At 41.2% G+C, this 12,428-nt stretch overlaps 1 protein-coding gene across 1 annotated transcript in view; it reads left to right on the forward strand.

The window, feature by feature from the left end:
• The first annotated feature begins 225 nt into the window (after positions 1–225).
• Positions 226–12,428, forward strand: part of ENPP1 (ectonucleotide pyrophosphatase/phosphodiesterase 1) — a 51,156-nt gene continuing 38,953 nt past the window's right edge. The window contains exon 1 of the mRNA XM_058836918.1: positions 226–428. Coding sequence (XP_058692901.1) covers positions 243–428 — 186 coding nt within the window. The 5' untranslated portion in view covers positions 226–242. The remainder of the gene's footprint in view (positions 429–12,428) is intronic.

A 12,428-nucleotide genomic window follows, 5' to 3' on the forward strand; every position in this document is an offset into this window, starting at 1 on the left:
CAGGGAGGGACGGCCGCGGCCCGCCCTCACCTGCAGGGAGGGCTCGGGAAGCCGAGCCGGCGTGACCGAGTGGGACGGGCGGGCAGGGAAGGAGGCGAACATCGCGCTCCCTCCTCCACGCCGCTGCTGGCGGGGGAGTGGGGGCCGCCGGTGTCGGCGCTCCGGGCGGGGCGGGGCGGGACCGGTCCGCCGGGCTATTAATAGCCGTGTCCGGGCGGCCGGAGGGCAGAGTCGCGGGGACCATGCAGGGGAACGGGCAGCAGGCGGGGAAGGGCCGAGAGGAGCACCTGGACGGGGTAGGGGCGGCTGATGGCGCGCTGCAGGCTGCGGCTGTGCCCATGCTGCCGGCCATGGAGGTGGCCGAGGAGCCGGAGAAGCCTCCGGGCGGCAAGAGCAAGGATCCCAACACCTACAAAGTGCTCTCCCTGGTAAGGGCCGGGGCGCCGCGGGGCCGGGCGGGCGGACCTGGGTGTCACCTGGCCGGAGGGAGCGTGGGGAGCGCTGCGGCTGGCGCAGGTGTTTCGCCCTTCTCCAAGCCTCGGGAGATGGGAGACGAGCCCCTGGCGGGACCTTAGAAGCCTCTCGGCGGTGTTGGAAGAGGGTGGCTGCCTTCGGCAAGACGGGCTCCTCCGGATGCCTGGGGCAGCAGTGCGGCGCGGGACGGCTCCGCTTCGGGAGTCAGCCTCGGGCAGGAGCGGTGGCACTTGCATATAGACAGCGACCTGCCTCAGAGAGGTTGTCGTAACTCTTAATTTATTTTACTCTTTAGACGGTCTTCAGCTTTGAATATTTTAATTTTTATTTTTTTTTTAATTTTTTTTTTTTTTTTTTTTTTTTTTTTTTTTGTGGTGTCAACGGTTGTCTCCTCTTCCATCGTGTGGTTTTAGCTGTTTGCTGTAGGGGGGACACCAGGGAAGACAAAACCAGGTTAAAATAGGAAAATATGGCTGGAAAAGTTAAAAAGAGTTCAAGAGCCGAAAGGACAGTGTAAAGGACAGGAAGTGTAAAAACTTGCCTTTCTCTGAATTTAAGCTACCGTGGGTTGAAAGTTTGTCTCCAAGTGCTGCTGGGAGGCCCTTTTGGCTCGTGTTCAGAAGCCCCAGCAGCCAAAGCCATTGTTAGCAGGTAGGTCACTTTCCAGTTTTAGCCATGCTGCTGTATTATAATTATCTTCCACCATAGGGATGTGAAAATAAGACCTTCCAAACTGCCTGGAGTAGTCATTATGAGGCTAAAATCTTTATCAAGGTGAAGGATCTGTGGTGTTCTTGGAAGGAAGCTTTAGTGGAACTGCAGCATCACGTATGTAGACAGAAGTGGTCCTCTTTCAAGACAGTGAAGCATAAGGGTCAAAGTGCCTATCCAAATTTACTGATACCTTTGTGATCTGGTTACTGTTTCAAATGAATCATCCACCCATATTGTGACTACAGGTTGGTCATACTTTCTGACGTAGCAGGAGCTAAATTATGTTTCTAAGTTTGTCAGAATGTTATAAGAAAAATATGGAAATTCATGCAAAGGTCTATGGTAGCTTCCATGCAGGAGCTTTTTTGGCAACTTTTCTGATAATATGTCCCGTTAAATAAAGATTGTGGCTAGTAGCTTGTTTCATTACTTTGTTGTCTTCTGGAGAGGTAAAGACTGTACCATGATAGCCACTGCAGATGGATGGTGAAAACAGCTCAGTTCTTTTCAGGCTTGGAAATTAGATACTAGTAGTGGGAAATAGGGATATCCTGTTCAAAAACTAATGTTGTTGTCCTGAGCTTTTTAGGCTCTAGTACAACAAAATTACAGAGTCACTTAGAGATCAGAGTTGAGCACAAGTTAGTGTTTGCAGTTACTTATTCTTCTGAATTAAGTTCTTATTTTCCAAATGCCATTCACTTAGGGCAGGCAAAAGTTTCCTCCTGTGCTGATTAAAGTGTCAGAGTGAAATATGTCATCTACACAGAAATATTTAAAAAATTCTAAATAGTTATGGCTACGAACTATATTTTTTGTGCAACTGCAAACACTGAAATAATGTAGGATATTCAGCAAGAATTTGGAAAACTTTCTAAATACTGCAGGTGATGCTGGATTGAGTAAAACAAGAATATAATTAACCTAAACATGTTAAAAAGTGGCACACTGGAGTTGGAAATTAAAGTTTGTTCTTTCTCAGAAGCCAATGTATTTGTGAAGTATAATACAAAATATTTGGATATTGATGATATCCAAATGTAATAAACAAGTGACTAGACTTACCTGCTTGGTGTTTGTAGTTTTATAGTAATGTGAAACTATTAAAATGTCTGGATGTAGGTAAATCTCATTTGCCTGCATTTATCCTGGCTGTATGTGCTATTGTTTCCCTTATTTATGTAGATTTAAAAACCCACAAACAACTGCTTTCAAGTGAGCTTATGTTGAAGTCTAAAAATTCATAAATGCATTTCTGCCGGTTAGGGAATACTTGAATCACTCTTCTTATTTTTCTGGAAAGCTCAGACTGGACTGCAGTCTCCTCTTCACATGTGCCTGCCACCTGCAGCTGTCTGTGAAGTTTGTGAACACAACCTCAATGTTCCCAGCTTTGTCCACCAGTCAGTCTTGCCCTATTACAGAGCAGCTGTTGCTGCTGCACAGGGAGGATTCTGCAAATGGTGAGACAGGCCCACAGGTATTTACTAACCCAGAGTGGTTCCCTAAGCACCTAAAGGACACCTTTGCATTTTCTGTCTTGCCAGTTTTCTGAGCTCAATCTTCTGTCCCTCAAAGCCCAGTGAACTGTCTGTCTGTAGTCTCTCCAGGCTGTTGTGTGAGTGAGCAGTATGCTGCTGCCCAAGAGCAGCATAACCTTTGCTTATGCTTGAGCTTTTCTATCCCCACTTGCCAGGAACTCGGGCATTGCATTTTGGTCTGATTCATTCATTCCATTAAAATAATTTTTTCCGTGCCAGTTTGACAGCTGAAACATGGAGAGAAATAAAAGTAATAGCATAAGAGAATGTTTCTTTTTAACAGCTTCAGACTTTTTGTCCGAACTGGAAAACTCATTTAAACTGACACTTTTGTTAGAAAAATTCTTAAGGAGTTTTTTTCATCTTGCGAATTCCGAAGTAGAAAAAAGTTACCAAAATATTCAAGGTAAGGTCTAGACTGAGACATTGGAAGTGTGCTAGTCTCATCTAAAGAGTAACACAAGCATTTCAGAGTGCATAAAGATAATAAATTGTGAACTTTAAAAAAATGCTGTGGAATACACTTAATATTTTTATACTCTGTAAGTTCTTTTTTCACTAAGGCTGTCCAGTCTTTATTTGTTTGGGTTTTTTTTAAAGACACATCCCAAAAACTAACCAGCAGCCAACTTTGGGAAAGAGGTTTAACTGAAAACCTCTTCAAATCTCTTCTAGCCTTATCATATCATAGAATGGTTTGGGTCTGAAGAGATCCTTAAAGATCAGCCAGTTTTAATCCCCCCATCATGGGCAGGGTCACCTTCACTAGATCAGGTTGCTCAAAGCCTATCTAATCTGATCTTGGACACTTGCAGGGATGGGGTATCCACAGATTCTCTGGGCAATCTTTTTCAAGTGTCTTGCCACCCTTACAGTAAATAATTTCTTCTTAACATGTAGTATAAACATACCTTCTTTCACTTTAAAGCCATTTTCCCTTGTCCTGTCCCTACATTCTCTTGTAACAAGTCCCTCTCCAGCTTTTTTGTAGGCCTCTTCAGATACTGGAAGGTGCTATAAGGTCTTCCCAGGGCTTTCTCTTCTTCAGGTTGAGTAGCCCCAAGCACTCTCTACCTATTTCACTGAAGAGGTGTTCTACCTCCCTGCTTACCTTTGTGGCCCTCCTCTGGATCTGCTTCAAGAAGTTTTAAGAATCTCTCTTATGCTGAGGGCCCCAGAGCTGGATGTAGCACTCCAGGTGGGGTCTCACAAGGGCACAGTAGAGGGGCAGAATCCCCTCTCTTGACCTGCTGGTCACACTGCTGTGGATACAGCCCAGGATGCAGTTTGCCTTCTGGGCTGTGAATGCACTTTGACAGCCTGTGTCCAGCTTTTCTTCTACCTCCAGCCCCAGGTTCTTCTCTGCAGGACTGTTCTTAATGAGTCTTTGTCCCAGTCTGCACTCACCTCAGGGGTTGTCATTACCCAGGTGTTGTACCTTGCACCTGTTCATCTTCATGAGGTTCTTGTGGTCCCACTACTCAAAATTGTCCAGGTCCCTCTGGATGGCATCTCTTCCTTGTTATGTCAGCTGCACTGCTCAGCTTTGCATCATCTGCAGACCAGCTGGGGGTGCTGGGTCACACTGAGCTTCTCATCCACTGACAGCCCCAAGTCTTTCTCCTCAGGGCCACTCTCAAACCATTCTCTGCCCTGCCTGTGCTGGTACTGGGATAGTCATGCAGGACCACACCCTTGGCCTTTGCACAGTCCCACCCCTCAGGCTTGCCCAGGCCCCTCTGGATGGCATCCCTTCCCTCCAGCCTGTTGGCTGCACCACACAGCTTGGTCACTGGCAAACTTGCTGAGGATGCCTTGATCCTGCTGCCCATGTCACTGACAAAATGCCAAACAGCGCTGGTCCTTACGCTGAACCGGAGGAAGGCCACTCCTCACTGACACATCAAACCCCTGAGCATAGTTCATAAGTGTGACCATCCAGTCTGTTCCATGCCCACTGAGTGGTCCCTCTGTCAAATCCATGTCTCTGCAGTGTAGAGACCAGGATGTCATGAAGAACATGCCAAATGCCTTGCACGAGTTGGGGTAGATGATTTCAGTTTCTATTCCCTCCTCCACCACTGCTGTAATCCCATTTTAGAAACCCACCAAATTTGTCAGACACAATTGGCCCTTAGTGAAGCCCCAATAGCTTTCTTATTTCCCATGTGCCTTAGCATAGTTTTCAGGAACATCTGCTCCATGATTCTAAAAATCTGGTTTCAGTCATCCACTGGTTGCTGTGTTGAGCTTTTATGAATCATAACCCCCTGTTCCCATAAGTGCGTGAGACAATCTCTGCCCAAAGGAGAGTTTCTGTTGCCAGTTCGTATCTGCCATTGCCACAGTCAGCGGAGAGTCTAACTATAGAAAAAAAAGATCCATTGGATGTCCAGGTGTTCTATATGAGTCCTGAAAGCTTCTCACGACTTCATTTGAAAATAACCCATAGCTGTTGACTTTGTGCTCAGGCAGGGAAAGATGGGTGCGCTATGTCAGGATTTTGGAGGCAACTGTAGGTTTGTCTGATTTTGTTGCTTGTTTTGTTTCTGTTTTTCTTTTTTTTTTTCCTTCACATAGATGAACAACCTTCTCTTACAAAATTGTCTGGAAGATTGTATTCCTGTTTGATTTCATGCTGTTGGTTTTCCTCCTAAAGAAAACTTTGTGATTTGGATGATGGTTACTTCAGCTGGCTTCAATACCCATTTTTATGGGTACCAGTCAGTCCTCAAGCACTGGATTGAAGGATGCTGTTGTCTCAATCTGCGAGGCCTGGGTGCCATGTTCAGTCTTTCATTTTTTTTGGCCCTCAGCAAACCATTCCATTTCAGCCTTTTTTTGCATTATTTTGCTTTATGTGCTTTGTGATTTTTGTCTTTGTTTTTCAGTAGGGAAAACTGGTCATTACTGAAAGTACTTGCTCCTGTGATAGTGCTGGGCTGAGCTTAGACGGGACTTCTGACTTTTTTTTTGGCATTAAACATCCCTTGATGAAATATGAAGTAAAGAATGATGGTGACAGGATTGACATATTTTTAACAGATTTTGAAGCACTTTCAGTTTAGAAATATTAAATGAGTTCTTGGCCAATCTCCAATATCTTAATAATTTGTAGGAAAATCTCTTCCAATGTTGGGAAACAATGATGTTTTACAGCTGTCTTCTGCCAATGTTACAGCTCTCCAGCTTCCCTGGTTACTTGGTTATAAGTCTGAACACATGGTGTTTGACAAATATTTTTTTTTATTGTGGTTGATGTTGATATTGCTAAAATTAATTAATTAGAATAAAATTGTAACTATACATACAAAAAATAAAGACATTGTTATCCAATTTAAGCCACCAAAAGAAACTTTGGGGTTTGATGAACTTAAAAATCATTGTAGCTAAATGTTTTTCTTCTGTCTACTCATTTTTTAGGGAACAGTTTAAGTGGATAGACTTTCTGTAGTAATAATTTTATCTTGAATTCAGAACAACTTAGTTACTGTGCTAAAGCTTGGATTTCAGTCAAGGCCAAAGATAGAAAAACTGTGCAAGTCTTCCTGCTCTTCAAAAATTTTCCTTTGCATTTGTTTGCTAGTATCACTGGAATTTTCTCAGAGTGAATTGTTCTGATTTGACTTGCAGTGGAGGCTTTGCTATTGTTGCTTGCGGCTGAAAGGAGGAGCAGAGTAAATAAAGGCTTTGAGAACATGAAAGGTATGAAGAGTTTCTCATCTTGGAGCTGATATTAGGAATGAATATATTGGCAAGTATCACCATGGCCATATGCCATTGTGTGGCCATATGCCACATTTGTTAATGTGCTGCATCATGACAGTGCCCCATTTGAATGAAATGGTAGTAGATGCGATTTTAAGAGAAGCTATTTTATAATGTTCCATGTTGGAATGATGTGTTTACATGGCTTTGAAAGATTTCCTGACCTCTTTTCAAAAAAACTTTCTGCACTGAAAATCACAAAAGTACTTTCCTGCACAGGTGTTGCACAAGTCACCTGTATAAAGTTTCCTGTGTGTTTATAAGGCAGCAATGGATTTTATTGTAAATGGGATGTGGTGGAAGACAAAGAAAAGTAGTATAAGTAAGGACTTTTCACAAATTAAATAATGTTTAATTGTTTGACATACTAAGTTAGCTAAAGAGAAAAGGAAATAAGAAAAAATGAAGTATTTGCATTTCTGAAGAAACTCACTGAGCATAGCCTTGCCCCAGTTCTGCTGTGTAATGACATATAGACAAATCAATCTATATAAATGCTTTCTAATGTGGTAGTATGTGGATACTAGTTTGTGTTAAACAGTGGTTGCTTTTGCTCCTAGATTAACAAAAAGTATAGAGTTTTTATAGCTACTTCAAGAAAATCAACAATCCAACCTTGTTGCAGTCCGCAACCTCGGGATCTCGTCCAGGAAGCCCCAGGATTCTGGGGACCAGCATGAAACACCAACGAGATGGGCTCCCGGTTCATGAAACCATTTATTCAGCATGAGAACAAACTCAGATCCAGAACAGAGAGCTCTGAACAGAGGCACAGCAGGGGTTTTTGAGGGACAGAACCCCCAAGGGTTTACACCTTTGAGGGTGGAGTTCAGGGTCAGGGAACAGTAGAAACACACCAAGGGAGAACCACCCAGGGACTCAAACCCAATCAGAACTCCTGGGCCGCCCTTCACAAGGGGTTTGGGGTGGGACAATGTAACTCTTTGTCTACCCCACGAGCCAGGTTGAAACACAAGCTGGCCATATACATTTCATTTTGCTATTTAACTCTGGTAAATGGGCCAGTTCTTGAACCTTCTTCTGGCTCATAATGCCTCATGTTGTGAGGTATCAAAATTTGATAGTCTGTCTTTTGTTTTTTGAGGGTCTATATTCAAAAGGTGCTGAGGTAAATTGTGGCCTCTTTATCAGCCCTGGTGTTTGTTTTGGGAACACGTCCAAAGGATTCCGGGCTGAAGATGAGTCTGTGATCAATGTCAGTGTACTTAGTAAAGACCTGTAATGAATAACTGAAGTTGTTTGACTTGATCTTAAAGGGATTTTCCAGCCTAAATGATTCTCTGAAACCTGATTTGTCTTACCCTCTTCTCATACTGCTTGTAGTTCTGCAGTTTTTTGATACTCCTTATAATCTTGGTCTTTTACAGTATTTCTTCACTTATTTTTAAGGTCATTTTGTCTTCCTGTGGAAGTCAGTACTGTTGTCATGGTGGCAGTAATAAAGTACTGCCAAAGTAATAAAGCACCTGCCAAAGAAAAATGCATGTGAATACAGGTTTAATTGGTATGTTTGGTGGTATTATCAGTATCCTGTAGAAACCACCTCCTCTGTACGCTGTTCTTGTCACAACTCTCATGACAGTAATCTAAACTGGAACAGCGTTCCCTTTATTCTTGAAAATGGACTTCTGGAATAGGAAGAGCATGAAAGATGGCTCAAGGCCATATTTTCAGATTCAATTTTGCTTTTATTTATGAGTCAAGTGCAACTGGTTTGGAAAACAATTTTTAGTTGGCATAGTTACTGACAGTTTCTGTCCTTTCTATGCAGTGGTGCATTCATATGTGGTTGCCACTAAAGCAGATGACATGCTTTGTTCTGTGTTCTTAGTCTGCTGTGTTGAATAAAAGAATTGTATTTGAAAGTACAGTGTTTACTTTTTTTCTCATAACAGGAGTTTTCAGTCTTGTTTTTCTTAGGTTTTTACAAAAAAACTATTTGCTGATTAAATAGTAGATTCAGCTGCTATCTGCTTTTTGTGAATTGAACTAGAAGTTTTATTTTACCTTGTTTTTGGCTAGCATATTGTTGCACTTGAATTTCTAAATTCTCTGATGATGTTAAGTGAAGTGAAAAAGGTAACAGCTGGGGTAAAGCTTTGATAACAGCAGCTCAAGAGCTAATGACTTCCAGGAGAGTATGTACCTACACAGTTGGGCAAGCAACAAATAAGAAAGATATTTTAGATTCCAGCTGACTAGCTGACAGATGCTAACTCTTCTATTTTTTGGTATCTTTTTGTTACCAAAAAGTATTCAAGCATCTGTTAAAAAACAGATGCTTGAATAGTTTTGGAAGGTATTTAGAGAACTGTAGTATGATGATGATGTCTTCTGCTGATAATTCCCTGCTGAGTGAAGAGCTATCACTCTTTGGTGAGCTCTGTGAAGGCTTTTATAGTACCTTACAATGGCTCAGTCTATCTTTAAAACATTCTTGTCCTTTGAGTGACCTTTGGTTGCAACAGTACATAATAACAGTTGTGAGAATATTCCATAGAAAGGATGAGAGTAGACCTCCTGTGTTCCCCTTAAATTAAATTCCGCTATTATTAAAACAATAATACCTATGCATTTTCATTGTAAATTTTTTTAGCTCTGAAAAAGTTTTGGGTGTTATCTCCAGTGTTTTCTTCCACTGACTTCAGAATTATTTAGTCACCTCTGGTGCTTTACAACAGTTAGGACCTGAGAGCCTCAGCGACTCTCCTCCTGCTGGCCTCTATGAGTGGAATGTAGATCAACAGAAGCAAGTCTTTGAAGACCATAAAAATATTTACAAATATGGAAAGAAGAGATGACTGGTGCAAGAGGGAGGTGGTGCACTTGATTCAGTGCTGATTTACTTTTTTTTTAGGTGATTTGCTAAAGTGTTACTTCAATAGCTGTGCTGGTGTGAGTGAAGTGTCTATCTCCTTTCAGTTTATTAAACTTTATTAAGTAACTCCTGCTTTTGAATAAAACTGAGCTGTTGGCAAGGGGATTATGCTGGTTTAAAAATAAATTTTACAAGCATGAGTAAGTATTCCACTGCCCCTGGCAAGTGTAGATAAGTGTAGTTGTTTTTTTTTTCTTTATACAGTACGATGTCTGAATTTCTAACAGTGCCCTTCTAGAGTCAGAAGTTGACACTGTTCTTGCTTGAAATTCATTATTTATTATTGTGTTCCTTATGTTTTTGCAGGTGAAATTCTTTCTCAAAGGTACTTTAGTGTTAAGGTTCAGATTCAGTAATCATCTATTCTAGGTGCACAAAACAGTGAAAACATAGCATGCCTTTCACGGATCCCAGTGGTTTTGGAAAATTCCATGGGTTTTCTCAATACTGGCATTACAGACCCTGTCTAGACATCCTCCCTTCACGGATACATGTGACACAACTGTGAGAACCAATCATGGAGATTAGAATGGAAAAACATTATTTTGCATGGTTTCCTTGATAATTGTGTAGTTGTTAATGGATGTTTCTTAAACTGTGGAGTGACAAGTTTTGCTGGCCCTGGAATACCAGGGATGAAGGAGGGGAAATGGAAAGCAATTGGGTACATGGCAGGCAAAGAGTGAGGAAGATCAACACAGAAATAAATGTAATTCAGAATGACATTTCCTTAAAAGAAGTATCAGTGCATTCTTTGCCAATGAAAATACAGAATAGAGGAGTGGAGTGGGAGAGGTGAACAGAGCTAGAGAAGAATGAAAAGAAAGGGACAGTAGTATTAACTGTAAAGGAGGACTAAAATAAAATAGGAAAGGTGGCAGTAGCTAAGGCCAGTGAGAGATTTCTTTGTGTGTCAGTAAGACCTGTGTACAGCTGAGGAGTCTCTTTGGGATCAGGTGTGTACAGCCTGCATACTTGCCAACTCTGGTCCTTCCAGCAGCTCCCCAAAATCTCTGCTGAGAAATTCTCTTCAGCTGTGGCTCTAGAGAAGAGTGGGGAGTATGATTCTCTTCTCTAACCATGCTATCGTATTTCCATTTATCCAGCTCAAAATAAAAGGCTTTTGAAATGTTCTCAGGATTACAGTTTTCCAGACTTTAAACCACCTATTCCCAACCATTATAATTGTTTACAAAACAAAGCTTTTATTGCTTCCTCCCACGTAAAGGAAGCAGTGATGGGACAGATTCATCCCTAGATGACAATGTTCTTGTGATTTCAAAACAAACTTTCTAAAAATTATTTTCAAACCAAAAAAAGTCTCTTTTCTGCAGTTGTTACTATGTTGTTTTAAAAACCTTTTCTCAGATGCTATATTAGAACTGAATCTGACATTTTGTACTAGCAGCCTCATAAGATACAGATCATAAAAAGTTAATTTTCTACTTTGGTGTATCACAAGGCCAGATTCTTTAATTTTGCTTGTCTTCCTACTAAATGTTGGATTCCCATATTCTTTCTTAATAGCACCCGTTTCTCAATTCTTGCTTTCTCTTTTGAGTGGAAGAATATGGGTGAGAGAGAACAGGTAATATTTCTTCCTATTGTTTAAAAATGCAGATTAAACCTTCAAGGCAGGTATTGTGCTGACAGTGTGGTACTAGCTAGAGATTTGAATTTGGTGCTCACTACAGGATGCTAAACAAGGTCCTTGTTAGTAAACAAGAATGCATGCAGCTACTTGTCTTTCTATAGATTAAAAAAACCCATAATCTTTATGTAGCAGGCTGCAGCATCCCCAGCCTGACCTACCTGTATGTAAAACAGGTCAGGTAATATTAGTAACCTACTTGCTGTGGTGAGGTTTCTTATAGGATCACAGAATGCTTTGGGTTGGAAGGGACCTTAAATATCATCTAGTTCTAAATCCCCTGTCATGGACAGGGACACCTTCCACTAGGATGCTCAAAGCTCTGTCCAGCTTGGCCTGGAACACTTCCAAGGATGGGGCATTCACAACTTCTCTGGACAACGGATATATGTTGCCATATAGAAAGAAGCAAAGTAAACTAGTTCATCTTTAGGATGCAGCAGTGAGATGCTGTGAGTATCTGGATCTTCAAAAATAGCTTGAATATTCTTCAGCATCTACAGAGTTGATAGTCTTGGGGCCTTTCCACTGACAATAGGTCAACTACTGGTGTAACACCTCTTGCTCTGCCTAGTCAGGACTGCTGCTGCTGGCCAGTATTAGCTGCTCCTTATTGTTCCAGCAGAACATTTTGCCATTTGTGTGGATAATATCCATGTGACTGAAGTCATTCAGGCTCAAGATAAAGCTTCAATTCAAAGCCTTAAACACTAAGCTGCAATTGCATGGGGTTCCACTGGGTTAGATTTCACTGTCCCAGAACATTGTCAAATGCTTAATGTGTAAATTTACTGGTTTTGTAAACTTCTTTAGTAAGTTTTAAAGAAGGAAGGAAAGAAAGAGGAAAACAAAAAGGAGTGGGAAGCTTTAGTGTTTTGCAGTAAAATATTTTTAAGACAAAATTTTAAGCTAATGGGACTAAGGTTAAGAAAACAAAGGGTTTAATGTAGTGAGTTGAGAGTTTTAGCATCTTAATTTGTAATTGCATTTAGTATTGCATTTTGTAGCATTTTGTACCCAACAGAGTATCATGTGCCTCAGTGAATATAATCCTTTTGTTTTTGCTTGTTGGAATTATGTTCATAGAAGCGTAAAACTGACAAGCTGGAATACAATACAAAACTGTGGTTTTGTTACATTTGGTGCCAAAATCAGAGAAAGATTTTTATTTGCAAGAATTTTAGCAAAGTTTTACCAGTTTTATGTTGAGAAGTATTATAATGCTGTCACTTTGGAGTGGGTTTTAGTAGATTTTATTTTTGCATTAGTTTGGTGTCATGATTCAATTCCTGCATTACCTACACTGAAGCTCCATAAGGGAATATTAATAGTCCATTTTGTAGTGCTGCAATGTTTTTTCTGTACAAGGATGCCTTAGGTG

The sequence above is a fragment of the Poecile atricapillus genome, chromosome 3 (genome assembly GCF_030490865.1).
Source record: "Poecile atricapillus isolate bPoeAtr1 chromosome 3, bPoeAtr1.hap1, whole genome shotgun sequence".
NCBI lineage: Eukaryota > Metazoa > Chordata > Aves > Passeriformes > Paridae > Poecile > Poecile atricapillus.